Raw genomic sequence first — 15,426 nt, 5'->3', positions numbered from 1 at the left:
CACCAAATTAAGTCTCGTCTTCTCATCTGATCCTCCCCACAAGAAAACCCGCCCGATTCGATCCGATTCCTTAAGCACCATACCAAGGCCCATTGCAATAAAAAGTAATGCGTAGGAAGAACACTTGTCACAACCCCCGATCCCTTCCATGGGAGTGGGAGCCGCGAGCCAGTCTGATGGTATCGGTGTTTATTAATTTGGCAGCGGAAAGTTTCATCAGGACCGTAGTTAGAAAATATTTTATCATAGTTAAACACCAAAAATGTTTAAAATAAAATAATGGGATAAAACCCCAGTTTCTCTGATAATACATTTATAAGTGGGACAAAACCCGATTTTTATTTTGATACATTTATAGGGAATAACCCCAATTATTGAAAACAATTCTCCTTTTTAATTAGGTAACTTTTATTGCCACTTTTCTAAGCCTTCAGTGCTCTCCAGCAGGCTTTTATTGGCTTCACACTAAGTTACCTGAAACACGTGTTTAAAACATTTTATCAGCAGGAAATACTGGTGAGTGAATCCCAATTTAATCAAAACAGGTTTTATCAGTCTACAGCATTGAGGGCGGTCGCGCAATTACATTTGTTTCCATCTACTTTAATTACCACCCACCGTACTGTCAACCCGACTTGTGGTCATGTTACTACTCACAATATAGTAACAAATTTTGTATACAAAACCCTAACATACCGACGATAATTGTAGAATACAAATACTCAATCACTGTTTAATGTAATGATAATTATTTGAGGTTTTGTAAAAACAGTTTGCAAAAAGGAGATTACTCACATTGCTATTTTAGGTCTTTCCTTTGTGACTTCCTGGTTATAATCTATTAATTAAACAATGCACACGTGTTAGCATAATAACCCAATTTACATTAGTTATACCCTCCCCGAGACAGAACTCCAACGACTACGTCGGGCAGAAGCTCGACAGCCATTAGGGAGCACTGGATCAATCGGGCAGCGTATCTAATACGTAACCGGGGGTTAAAATACTAACAACGAGGCAGAGCTTCGCTAATTAGGGGGTATAATGCCCGGGAATTATTTTAGCTATCAGAGATTGAGAGAGAAATTAGAATTGTGACCGATATGGAATGTATGCTTGATCGTCCAATTTATAGGGCCTGATCAGGGGTCTCCCGCGCCCCTCGACGGAATCAAAGGGGGCCGTCGCGCCCCGCCAGGGCCAAAATGTGACAACCGGTAATTAACGGCCTCTAATTTCGCAATTAGCGAATGTTTAAGGTGATGATAAATAGTGTTTAAGACACGTATTAACTTAATTAGGCTCGTGGAATGCCTAGGAACGCTTATATGACTCTACAGTGCGCGTACGGTGATTTTCGAGAAAACTATTGATCGTTAAGCAATAACGAACTGAAACCGAACAAAATACTGACCACGCTGACAAGTACAGATTTTCTATGAATATTTTATACTTATGAATTTAATTTTGTGAACTTATCGCGCCTCCGTTCGTCACAAAGCGCAAACGTGAACGAAAAACGCGGAAACAGAAACACATCGACAATCAACGGCGAAACGGAAACACCAGATCAGAATTTCGTCTCGATATTAATATATATTGATATATTTAGCGTCGTCTTTAAATTTTATTAACCATAGTCGAAACCGGATCAAAAACGGATTAAAACGACAATGACGCGATTTTACGCTAATTACACCGTAAGCGACAAACGAACGCGTCACCGCGACTACCGACACTATTTTACGTCCTTTGATTTTAAAACAATAATTTACGACAATTTTTAGAAAATCCGGGTGCGGAAACGGGTTCGTAGGAACTGGCGGGCCACTTAAAACACGTGATATTGGGCTTGTGGGCCTTGGGCCCAAGCCCAAAACCCACTAAACAAACCCTACCTATTTAAGACTAGAGATCACCCTAATTTTCATTTGTTGTCAGCCGCTATATCCTACTTTCCCTCTCAACTCATTGTCTGCAACATGATCTTCAAAGAAAAAAAAAAAAACAACAAACCCTTGATCTACTCTCAATCTCTCAATTACACACCCTTCCACAAGCCCAAACACCCCTCTCGGTCACCCGTCCCCCTCGACAGAAGGCCGGCCGGCTGCCGGTGGTTCGGTGGCTTGGTTAACCGACAAGACACCCCCTTCCTCTCCGATTAAACCTGCTAAATCACACACCCGGTTAGGGTGTGACTCGGGGAGAGAGAATCGGAGATCGGAGGTCGGAGGAGGGTGGCGCACAGCGGCGCGACATCAGGGAAGCGAGTGAAAGAGAGGGGAACCGAGGGAGAGAAAGAGGCGTCTGCATTGATGAGGTGCCGCTGCTGTCGGTGATAGTGATGATGTGACGATGAAACGGTGGGAGATTCCGGTGGGTTTGTGGCGGCGTGATGATGACGACGGAGATGGTGGTTCTTGCGATGAAGGGCGACGCCAGGCATCCATCTCCACCCGACAAGAACTCCAGTGAGTTCTTTTATTTATTTTAATTGTTATATTTTTTTTTCTTTCTTTCCGTTCACCTCCGAGTAACAACATAACGACTGGTGTTCGTTTTTTTTTTATTATTGTCCGATGATGATGATGACGTTGCTGAGTGATAACCGATGAGATGATGAAGACGGTGGTGTGCGACAGTGGTGGTGTTGTGAATATTCAGGTTCAGTCCGCAAAAGTCATATTTGGTTTGGTTCAACTCGGTTTGACTCGGTCAAACCGAGTCAACTCAGTCAAAGGCGGTCAAAGGAAGTCAACTCGGGTCAGACGCGGTTCGGGTTTCACAACGGGTCAACAAGTCAAAAGTTGTGGTCAAAATCAGATTTCGGTTCGGTCAACACTCGGGCTTCGATTCCGGTTCAGATTCGGTCGAACGGGCTCAGGTCAAAGGATGGTCAAACGTGGTCAGCAGTCAAAGCTCGGTCAACTCACGCGACCCGGTAACATTTACACGACGCGAAACTTTCGATTACATAGTTATAGATTTTTTTTAAATCTATACGCGACCGAGCTCGAACCGTTTCGTTTATAAATTAGTTTACATTTACTATACTCGACAAAAATTTTATATAGATTGATTATATTATTGAACTGTCGTTGAAAGTTGTTGAGTTTTGATTTAAAATATCGACACTTTGATTGTCGGGAGCGTCCAAAAAGAGAGGAAACTCTGTCCGTTGCTTGTTAAAACCCCGAATTACAAAACATATTTATAGTTTAAAAACGACACTTGACCAGATCCGAGTTTTGTTATAAAATAAATATAAAGAATATAAAGATATCTTTATTTTGACGACGTTATAAGCTAATGAAACCCGATGCTCATTTAAAATAAATATAATGTATGTATTTATTTCGAATATCAATACTCCCGGACACTTTTGCAAACAGATATAAGGTATATACTTATTGCGAACATCAATACTTTCGAACGCTTTTACAAATGAATATAATGTTTATATTTATTTCGAATGTCAAGATTTCCGAACACTTTTTATACAATAAATATAATGTTTATATTTATTTCGAATGACTATTATTCGCAGATTATTTAATATAAATATAATTGTGTATATTTATTTCACCGTCCATACTTTGTGTAATTTTATTAAATAAATATAATGTTTTATATTTATTCCAAGCGTCAACGATAGATTGTCGTACCATATATATATTTATTTATTTATTCTCATTTTACGAAGACTTCAACGAGACTTACCGCTATCCCTCTACGTATTTCTAATCGCAACAACTAACACGACGCCGTAAGTATATTTAAATCTACATATATAAATATATACATGTTCTAAACCATTCGAAAACTAAGTCGTTTTCGAGACTTAGATTTATCCGAATATAAACGGGATCAAATAACCATCGATCGGTTATTTTAAGGTAAACTAACAACACCTTCGTAGAGTCGTTTTATTAACGACTCGGTAGAGCTCGGACACATGGTTTAGCTACGTTTAAATTAGAAAACTTATAAGTATTCATTCGTAGGAATGTCATAGTTGCACGCTAGCTACTTCACATTCTCGGAACGACACTACGGAATCACATTAAGCTAGCTTTGCACAGGAATATCAAGGTGAGTTCATAACCCCCACTTTTTACGGTTTTACATTTTTATAAATGTTTTCGGGGGTGGAAAGACATGCAAGTTTTTTTTGCAAAAGCAAACAATATTTCGATGAACGAAAACACATATTTATAAACCATGTTGCAAATGATTTTCAACGAACTTGAATGGTTTACGAAAGGTTTATACGAAGCATACCGGTTTTACAAAACAAACGCGTATTTTTCGCAAACGTGCATGATTTTCATAACTAGTGATGGGAAGGTCCTAGTTACAACAACGGGACTGGGTTGGCCTGCGTATGAAAAACGAGACAACTCAGTGAGTTCATGTTCCCCTTTTTTTTTCAACGTTTTGATTTACAACTTTCGGGGGGAAATGCATGTCAAACTTAGGTATGATTAAGTTATGGAATGAACTCTTAGATCATGTGAGCATAGGCTGTAACTGAGGTGCCATTAATCCTTTTGAGGACCAAGGAACAAAGGTTAGATCTAATGGGTACGGGCGAGCCCCACTCACGGTCCATGGGTGACCACTTAGAGTGCTGTTGTGTCCCAGTCGAGGTTATTCGACACTAAAAATTGCCTACGCGGGTTGAGTACCTCCTATGTCGTCGCATATATTAATGTCCTCGCGAAACATTAATGATCAACATGTTCATAGACGCTTTACATACCAACTTACAACACTAAAACTTTCAAATGTTTTTAATATTCATTTGACGCAAACTCATAATACATGTATTTACAAACCTGGACAACGCTTTCAACTTATGTACAAATAAGAGGACGTGTTAGTCCTGCTTACAAAGACTCTCGTGGGCTAGACTCACAACTTTTATATATCATGCCGAGAAAATGATTTTTCTATATTTTCTCAACAACTTTTAAACCGGTTACCAAAAAGATTTATTTTAAATCTTTTCAAAACAAACTATGAACTCGCTCAACTTTATGTTGACTTTTTTCGCATGTTCTTTCTCAGGTTGCATTTTCAAAACTATGGAATGGTTGGAATAGGAGAACCCATGGGAATTCGAGTACTTAGCGGCGTTCATTTTCTAGAAGTCTTAGCTTATTTGCTTCCGCTGTGCAATGAAGATATCGGTCCAGTCACGCCAACTCTGATTTTTCGGGGTGTGACAGATTGGTATCAGAGCTATAGGTTCCAGCGAATTAGGTTTCTGTAGAGATACCTAGGCTTTAACCTCACTTTCCTCTGGGGACTTAGGTTTTTAAGACCTTGAACACATACAGAACGCCTAAGACTCGAATATGGGTTCCAACCGTTGCCAAGAACAATGAGTCAATTGTTTTGATTTTAAAACATACACAAGTGTTGAGTTGATACACGATACACGAAACGATTACACACATTAAGCAAAACCTGGAGGGTTTTGATAACACGCATATAGGACCTTTGGGATCACTCTTGAAGAGAAACTTATGTCGAAATTCATTAAGGGTCCTCACGTGTAAACGGTGACTAACAATTCGGGCAAAACGCCATTATATTATGTCGTCTATGCTATCTTGCTTACCCGAGCAGGTAACACCTACGCGGAACGAAACGCTAGTTCACAAGTTTACATGAAACCTAAACTACACGTCAGCGGACGTCAAAGTACATCACACACGACTCTCGAGGCGAGGCCTTGGGGAAAACACAAATGGACACGACAACAACGATACTAACCCCGTCAGCAAGAGAACTACCAACCGAAATACGACACTTTACCACGTGATCCTGCAAACGGCTCGAATCTCGCTAAGTTATGCTCAAACAAGATTTCATTACAGTGGGTGTTTAGTCTAATGAGACTCACAACTATGGGCACTGCATAAGAAGTCACATTTCTTCGCACTCCCCCTCCCTCATTAATGGAGATTACGCTATGTTCGGAATTCCAGGTAAAGTCCTTACATTTCTTTTGTTAAAATTTCGACTTCTTGCATATAGTGAGTAGATTTTTGCATTTCTACTCCCCCTAATGGTCATTGCATGACGAAGATTTTCCTTCATGATAGCGAACGCTCAATTTCTTAATTTCTTGATAAATTCATATGGTACGCATGCATTGTTCGTTACGCATGTGGCTTCGCTTGAAATTGTTGCTTTATCAAGTTCAAATATTATTTCGCTATCCTCACTCCTTGCATTGTGACCTAGATAAACCACATTATTGCATAATGTTGACTCTTTGATATCGAGTCAACGAAACTCGTTGAAACTCCCTTCTTTTCAAGCCACATACATGGTTTTCGTTGTAACCATTTCAAAATCTTCTGGTTGATACATGCATCCATTGTTGGACTGTGTTTAAATCAAGTTCAATTGTTTGAACTTGTTCGTAATATACATTCAATTCAGGGTTCCATATGATGGATTGAGGCCATCATATTCGAAATAATCCCAACAAACACTTCATTTGCTTTGAACCATAACATGGTTGTTTGGTCTTTGACTTCATTGAATCGTTTCCTTGATCACGAACACCTTGTGGTGACGTTCTCACAAATTTGAAGCTTGCGCTAATCTCGTTGCTCACACCATGTACGGATTTAATTATTTATTTATTTGTTTATTGATATTAAATCCATTTTGTTGATTTATCATGTTAACTCAGTCTTAATACAACTGTGTGTTAAGACAATGGTACACAAATTTATGTCATATCCCGGTGTACCTCCTAACGGTTCTTTCAGCATCGATCAAACATATTGTGATATTCATTGCTTCTTCATATTCGATCGGAAAACATTATTTATTTGTTTCACTTTGAGTTGGAAATCTTATAAGATTTGTTTGGAACAAACATTCAGATTCACATCGTTGAACCTTGCATTCGATTTCAAAACGCGGTAATTTTTTTTTACACCGCTATTATTGAATTGTTTCAATCACTACGACGCCTTGTGGTGTCGGAATGAATTTGTAGCTTGGGCTAATCATGATCGAGCATTTCATGCAAAACACGGTGATGCTTGTTCGGTCACCGCTATTGTTGAATTATTTCATTCATTATGATACCTTGTGGCGTCAGTGTAAACTTGTTGCTTGTGCTAATCGTGATCGATTGTTCCATGCAAAACTATATACACTCTTTGTTTGACTAATCACTCAAATAGTCTTAGTGCAACTATGTATTAAGGCGATGATACACCCGGTTTGTTTGTATTTCGTTTCGGTGTATCCTTGCAACACGTTGATTTTATCCATTTAATAGTTCGAGAGTTGATAAATCATTTTTATGATCCTATTTATTTGAGTTTGTGTAATTCGAGTTTCATTTATACAACAACCAACGCAAGTTTCCGTTGGTAGTGAATTCTATTGTCTCAAAAATTGATTTGCATATTGTGAACGTTCATTTGAAATTCTACCGCTCGAAATTCCTCTTTTATTGAACCCCGTAAACTTGATCACATTGGTGATAGTATCACTACGCTTCGTTCACTTGACATCGATTTCTGGAACAACTCCGTTGAACCGCTGGGTTCTTATTGGTGCAAAATGTCTTTACATTCACATAGTCTGAATAAGCCTTGATTCGATTACGCGGTTATTCACTTTGGCATTGTTCGGACTTACCTGCGAACGACACAACTCTGAGAAGATAACATAGTCTAAATTTCGAGGACGAAATTTCTGTAACAGGGGGAGAATGTGACAACCGGTAATTAACGGCCTCTAATTTCGCAATTAGCGAATGTTTAAGGTGATGATAAATAGTGTTTAAGACACGTATTAACTTAATTAGGCTCGTGGAATGCCTAGGAACGCTTATATGACTCTACAGTGCGCGTACGGTGATTTTCGAGAAAACTATTGATCGTTAAGCAATAACGAACTGAAACCGAACAAAATACTGACCACGCTGACAAGTACAGATTTTCTATGAATATTTTATACTTATGAATTTAATTTTGTGAACTTATCGCGCCTCCGTTCGTCACAAAGCGCAAACGTGAACGAAAAACGCGGAAACAGAAACACATCGACAATCAACGGCGAAACGGAAACACCAGATCAGAATTTCGTCTCGATATTAATATATATTGATATATTTAGCGTCGTCTTTAAATTTTATTAACCATAGTCGAAACCGGATAAAAAACGGATTAAAACGACAATGACGCGATTTTACGCTAATTACACCGTAAGCGACAAACGAACGCGTCACCGCGACTACCGACACTATTTTACGTCCTTTGATTTTAAAACAATAATTTACGACAATTTTTAGAAAATCCGGGTGCGGAAACGGGTTCGTAGGAACTGGCGGGCCACTTAAAACACGTGATATTGGGCTTGTGGGCCTTGGGCCCAAGCCCAAAACCCACTAAACAATCCCTACCTATTTAAGACTAGAGATCACCCTAATTTTCATTTGTTGTCAGCCGCTATATCCTACTTTCCCTCTCAACTCATTGTCTGCAACATGATCTTCAAAGAAAAAAAAAACAACAAACCCTTGATCTACTCTCAATCTCTCAATTACACACCCTTCCACAAGCCCAAACACCCCTCTCGGTCACCCGTCCCCCTCGACAGAAGGCCGGCCGGCTGCCGGTGGTTCGGTGGCTTGGTTAACCGACAAGACACCCCCTTCCTCTCCGATTAAACCTGCTAAATCACACACCCGGTTAGGGTGTGACTCGGGGAGAGAGAATCGGAGATCGGAGGTCGGAGGAGGGTGGCGCACAGCGGCGCGACATCAGGGAAGCGAGTGAAAGAGAGGGGAACCGAGGGAGAGAAAGAGGCGTCTGCATTGATGAGGTGCCGCTGCTGTCGGTGATAGTGATGATGTGACGATGAAACGGTGGGAGATTCCGGTGGGTTTGTGGCGGCGTGATGATGACGACGGAGATGGTGGTTCTTGCGATGAAGGGCGAAGCCAGGCATCCATCTCCACCCGACAAGAACTCCAGTGAGTTCTTTTATTTATTTTAACTAGGTTTAAGCCCCGCCGCTTTGCGGCGGGCTCTGTTAGTGAACATGTGATGTAGAACGTGACGCACATAAAACATCAACTTTGTGAGTGAACCAGTTTTGATTGTCAAATAGACCTGAAAAAGAACATTATACAAACAAATATATTCACTAAAACTGTATTTACATAATACATCATTCTTGAGATTCGTAGATTGGACCAAAAATAACCATTTTTACCTTTATAATATGGCATTTGTTGCTTACTTGCTTGTATTCCATGCTAATTTATTCAAAAAATGTTAATTAATTGAAGTCACTTACCCTATATTCAAGAAGTTGCATATCATCTGCTATGTTCCAGCATCCTTTTTTCTGCTAGCTTCTTAAGCGAGCTGCAAATACGACTAAACACATTAATTACGTGAAAATCAAAATTCATTAATTAATTAATTAAATGATTATAAAGGTAAACATAGATTTTTCAGCCATATGAATTGGGGCACCAAGTTTGCCTAGTTTAAGTGTGGAAACTCTTTTGCATGTCTTCATGAAATTCTTGCAAAGAGCATTTAACTTGAGTTATTGCATCTAAAAGAAAACTTTCAATGTTGCAAATTTATTATAAGATTTAAAAAAAAATTACTCATGAAGCTAGTTGTCGTGCAGAAAAAATAAAAGATTTTTCAATATATTGTAATGTCCATGCACATGTAAGTGATTATTATGATATCATAACTTATTAACCCAACTATACAGATAACCGTAAACAAAAGCTCAAAACGCAAGCAAGAAAACTGTGTCGCATCAAGTAGTCTGGTCAACATTCAACAACACAATCCATTTACCAAAATAAATAAAAAACATAAACGGTAACTCTACCTTTGATTTAACTTCAAGTCTCAAAAACCTCCGGTGATTCGCTAGATTCTAGTCGCGCCAGGAGAATAAAAAGTGAATAGGTTTAAACAACTGTGAAGCATTAATGATAATTCCTAAAAGCACTTTTGAAATTGAGTTACAACAGCTAAAATGAATTGTGATTATCTGCATATTTCTCCCTAGTTGAGATTGAATCCGTGCTTGTTTTTCTGGAAATAGTTTGCTCACCCAACCTTTAAATTAAATGAAATATATGGGGTGGGAATTTCGACCCATTTGCTCATAAAGAGAATGATTTGAGTTTTGATTTATTTTAAATGGGTCCCAGGGGTGTTCATCGGGCTGGTTATCAGGTTATTTGCATAGGTTGATCGGGTTGACGTTTTCGAAATTGAACTGGAATTCGAACCGAATAAGAAACTTCATGTTTTTGCATATCATCATGAATTAAAGAACCATACTCATACAAACAGAATCCAGTGTTTATATTTGATGCAAAATGGATAATAAGGTTTCAAGCATTCTAAATAATTTCTCACAACTTTGGACCCTTTTGAGGCAAAATACAACCCAAATCAACCCCGTTTATGAGCTAAACGGGTCAAAAGTATAATCCTTAGGAGAACTTATCAAGGCAAAGAAATATAAAATTGAACATCACGAATATACCTTTATAAAGAGATTGAGACCGTTGTACAAGAAATGATTGAGTTAAGATACTTATCATGAACTACATCAAGATCTTCGGCTGCTTCCATTTCATCAAAAATTCAAAACTAATTTGAAGAATATGTATCGTAAAGCAGACTGAAGTTAACAAATTAGGGATTATCACATCTCTAACCTGCACGGAAAATCATACAATTTGCAATCTGTCTACATAATTGAAGCCTAAACCTGATGACCGGAAAAGAAACGGATACCGTTTGAATGTGCAATAGTAGATGGGATCCTAGATGAACATCGCAAATCCGGAATTGATGGTGGCCTTGGAAAGAGCGCGGCGCCTTAAAACGGAGGTAAGCAAGAACCTTGCCAGCACCGTAGCCGCATCACCGGAGGCAGCCTCGGGTACTGTTCTGACGCCGACCAGTGAGCTATTACACCGTCCAACATCGTCACCGTCGCTCGGATGTACAATGGTGTTGCCTCCGTAGTGCCGCCACGGAACAACCGTGGCCGGCCCCTCCCTTCTCACTTTCTCATCTCTCTTTCTATCTTCCCGTTTTCTCTATCTCTTATTTTTAATCTGGTTTGCCTTTGGGATACTGACGGAGGGGAGGCTGTGATGGAGATAAGCAGGTGGTGGCGTGGCCTGTGGCATTATCGTAAATAATGTCCTGAATTTGTCTATTTAGCTTACTGTTCACAAGAGTCTACCCAAAATGTTATTATAGATAATTGTTATATTTTTTTTTCTTTCTTTCCGTTCACCTCCGAGTAACAACATAACGACTGGTGTTCGTTTTTTTTTTATTATTGTCCGATGATGATGATGACGTTGCTGAGTGATAACCGATGAGATGATGAAGACGGTGGTGTGCGACAGTGGTGGTGTTGTGAATATTCAGGTTCAGTCCGCAAAAGTCATATTTGGTTTGGTTCAACTCGGTTTGACTCGGTCAAACCGAGTCAACTCAGTCAAAGGCGGTCAAAGGAAGTCAACTCGGGTCAGACGCGGTTCGGGTTTCACAACGGGTCAACAAGTCAAAAGTTGTGGTCAAAATCAGATTTCGGTTCGGTCAACACTCGGGCTTCGATTCCGGTTCAGATTCGGTCGAACGGGCTCAGGTCAAAGGATGGTCAAACGTGGTCAGCAGTCAAAGCCCGGTCAACTCACGCGACCCGGTAACATTTACACGACGCGAAACTTTCGATTACATAGTTATAGATTTTTTTTAAATCTATACGCGACCGAGCTCGAACCGTTTCGTTTATAAATTAGTTTACATTTACTATACTCGACAAAAATTTTATATAGATTGATTATATTATTGAACTGTCGTTGAAAGTTGTTGAGTTTTGATTTAAAATATCGACACTTTGATTGTCGGGAGCGTCCAAAAAGAGAGAAAACTCTGTCCGTTGCTTGTTAAAACCCCGAATTACAAAACATATTTATAGTTTAAAAACGACACTTGACCAGATCCGAGTTTTGTTATAAAATAAATATAAAGAATATAAAGATATCTTTATTTTGACGACGTTATAAGCTAATGAAACCCGATGCTCATTTAAAATAAATATAATGTATGTATTTATTTCGAATATCAATACTCCCGGACACTTTTGCAAACAGATATAAGGTATATACTTATTGCGAACATCAATACTTTCGAACGCTTTTACAAATGAATATAATGTTTATATTTATTTCGAATGTCAAGATTTCCGAACACTTTTTATACAATAAATATAATGTTTATATTTATTTCGAATGACTATTATTCGCAGATTATTTAATATAAATATAATTGTGTATATTTATTTCACCGTCCATACTTTGTGTAATTTTATTAAATAAATATAATGTTTTATATTTATTCCAAGCGTCAACGATAGATTGTCGTACCATATATATATTTATTTATTTATTCTCATTTTACGAAGACTTCAACGAGACTTACCGCTATCCCTCTACGTATTTCTAATCGCAACAACTAACACGACGCCGTAAGTATATTTAAATCTACATATATAAATATATACATGTTCTAAACCATTCGAAAACTAAGTCGTTTTCGAGACTTAGATTTATCCGAATATAAACGGGATCAAATAACCATCGATCGGTTATTCTAAGGTAAACTAACAACACCTTCGTAGAGTCGTTTTATTAACGACTCGGTAGAGCTCGGACACGTGGTTTAGCTACGTTTAAATTAGAAAACTTATAAGTATTCATTCGTAGGAATGTCATAGTTGCACGCTAGCTACTTCACATTCTCGGAACGACACTACGGAATCACATTAAGCTAGCTTTGCACAGAAATATCAAGGTGAGTTCATAACCCCCACTTTTTACGGTTTTACATTTTTATAAATGTTTTCGGGGGTGGAAAGACATGCAAGTTTTTTTTGCAAAAGCAAACAATATTTCGATGAACGAAAACACATATTTATAAACCATGTTGCAAATGATTTTCAACGAACTTGAATGGTTTACGAAAGGTTTATACGAAGCATACCGGTTTTACAAAACAAACGCGTATTTTTCGCAAACGTGCATGATTTTCATAACTAGTGATGGGAAGGTCCTAGTTACAACAACGGGACTGGGTTGGCCTGCGTACGAAAAACGAGACAACTCAGTGAGTTCATGTTCCCCTTTTTTTTTCAACGTTTTGATTTACAACTTTCGGGGGGAAATGCATGTCAAACTTAGGTATGATTAAGTTATGGAATGAACTCTTAGATCATGTGAGCATAGGCTGTAACTGAGGTGCCATTAATCATTTTGAGGACCAAGGAACAAAGGTTAGATCTAATGGGTACGGGCGAGCCCCACTCACGGTCCATGGGTGACCACTTAGAGTGCTGTTGTGTCCCAATCGAGGTTATTCGACACTAAAAATTGCCTACGCGGGTTGAGTACCTCCTATGTCGTCGCATATATTAATGTCCTCGCGAAACATTAATGATCAACATGTTCATAGACGCTTTACATACCAACTTACAACACTAAAACTTTCAAATGTTTTTAATATTCATTTGACGCAAACTCATAATACATGTATTTACAAACCTGGACAACGCTTTCAACTTATGTACAAATAAGAGGACGTGTTAGTCCTGCTTACAAAGACTCTCGTGGGCTAGACTCACAACTTTTATATATCATGCCGAGAAAATGATTTTTCTATATTTTCTCAACAACTTTTAAACCGGTTACCAAAAAGATTTATTTTAAATCTTTTCAAAACAAACTATGAACTCGCTCAACTTTATGTTGACTTTTTTCGCATGTTCTTTCTCAGGTTGCATTTTCAAAACTATGGAATGGTTGGAATAGGAGAACCCATGGGAATTCGAGTACTTAGCGGCGTTCATTTTCTAGAAGTCTTAGCTTATTTGCTTCCGCTGTGCAATGAAGATATCGGTCCAGTCACGCCAGCTCTGATTTTTCGGGGTGTGACACAAAAAGGCGGCGGCGGTGTTGCTGAGTCACTGGGGAGATCGACGCGTGTCCTGCCACGTGGCATCACCAGATCTCGCCACTTGTTATTCGGTCGCGGCCCGCGATGACTGAAGGAGAGTCTGTCGCGCCCCGTGACAGACTATAATTTTTGTTTTTATTTGTTATTTGATGAAATAAAGGTTATTCGGGGTCGGTTTTCGTATACGAGGTGTATTTAGGAACGTTTAGGGGTGTTTTCGATGGTTATTATATTTTGGGTATAACTTCTGAACTATTTAATAAAATATATAATGCGCTCGTGTTAAGTATAGTAACTCACTTCAACTTTATCCCTACATCACGAGACAGAACCCCAACGAACTTAGTCGAGCAGAGCCTTGACATGCGTTAGGGGGACCTAGATCAATCGGACAGGGTATCAGTGATCAGGGGTTAAAACACTTAAAACGGGGCAGGGCTTTGGAGTATTATAGATTTAATAATAATAAAAATAGAATTAGGTAGTGTTTGGTATGCAGGAATGAGGGGTGGAATGGAATGGATGATTACGAGGGAATGAAGGAAATGGTGTTTGGTTGGTCAATGGAATGGAATCACCCATTCCAAAATGCATTCCATTCCCTCAAAATCATTCCTTCCACCCCCCATGTTTTTCTTCCATTCCATCCCCTCTTGCACCATTCATCAACAACACCACAACCCACCACCTTCGCCACAACCCACCACCACCACCACCCACCACCGACGCCATCGCCGCCACACGCCACCACCTCACCCCGACAGCCACCGCCGCCGCCGCCACCCACTCGCCACCGTTATCACCCACAGCTGCGACCAACCGCTAACGACAATCACTGCCGCCGCCCACCACCATCGTCGACGCCACCACCACCACCGCCACCACCAACCGCCGCCGCCAACCGCCACCTCTGCTGCCACCCACCACCAACGACCACCTTGCCACCACCACCACTCGTCGTCGACGCCGCACCGCCACTCGCCGCCACCACCACCACCCATCGTCTCCGCCGACACCCACGACTGCCACTTATAACTACCCACAATCACTACCACCGACCACCACCACCACCACTCACCGCTGATTTTATTACTCCGTTTTTCTTGCCTACCGAACAATACATAATAATAACTCATTCCATTCACACATGGTAACCAAACAAAACATGGAATGGTAATGATCCATTGCATTCCCTCGTCCATTCCATTACCTCGTCCATTCCATTCCTTCGTCCATTCCATTACCCCATACCAAACAGACCCTTATAGAAATGAGAGAGAGGAGCCGAGACTGAGATGGGAAAAGAATGAAAAAAATGTCTTCCAAATGTTTTCTATATACGTTTTCTATATACCTGAACTTTACC

At 39.6% G+C, this 15,426-nt stretch overlaps 1 protein-coding gene and 1 long non-coding RNA gene across 3 annotated transcripts; one reads left to right on the top strand and one right to left on the bottom strand.

Moving 5' to 3' along the window:
* The first annotated feature begins 8,484 nt into the window (after positions 1-8,484).
* Positions 8,485-14,243, top strand: LOC118479851. Its single transcript, XM_035974654.1, has 2 exons — positions 8,485-9,019; positions 13,881-14,243. Exons 1-2 carry the CDS (start codon positions 8,904-8,906, stop codon positions 14,146-14,148), a joined length of 384 nt encoding a protein of 127 aa, XP_035830547.1. The 5' UTR covers positions 8,485-8,903; the 3' UTR covers positions 14,149-14,243.
* On the bottom strand, positions 9,277-11,163 carry LOC110865750. 2 transcript variants are annotated; one of them, XR_004861042.1, is made up of 4 exons: positions 10,827-11,163; positions 10,573-10,747; positions 9,904-9,951; positions 9,277-9,416 (listed from the first exon to the last, which is right to left on the bottom strand). It is a non-coding gene; the product is annotated as an uncharacterized LOC110865750 (long non-coding RNA). The 2 variants fall into 2 exon arrangements; XR_004861041.1 differs by having other exon boundaries at positions 9,904-10,747.
* Positions 14,244-15,426: the final 1,183 nt, after the last annotated feature.

The sequence above is a fragment of the Helianthus annuus genome, chromosome 6, assembly GCF_002127325.2.
Source record: "Helianthus annuus cultivar XRQ/B chromosome 6, HanXRQr2.0-SUNRISE, whole genome shotgun sequence".
Taxonomy (NCBI): domain Eukaryota; kingdom Viridiplantae; phylum Streptophyta; class Magnoliopsida; order Asterales; family Asteraceae; genus Helianthus; species Helianthus annuus.
This window is presented reverse-complemented; position numbering and strand designations above follow the sequence as displayed.

Coding starts and splice junctions, on each gene's coding strand:
- LOC118479851 (XM_035974654.1), top strand. CDS start 8,904: ATGAAACGGTGGGAGATTCCGGTGGGTTTGTGGCGGCGTGATGATGAC. Junction 9,020..13,880: donor TCCACCCGACAAGAACTCCA/GTGAGTTCTTTT, acceptor GTTCTTTCTCAG/GTTGCATTTTCAAAACTATG.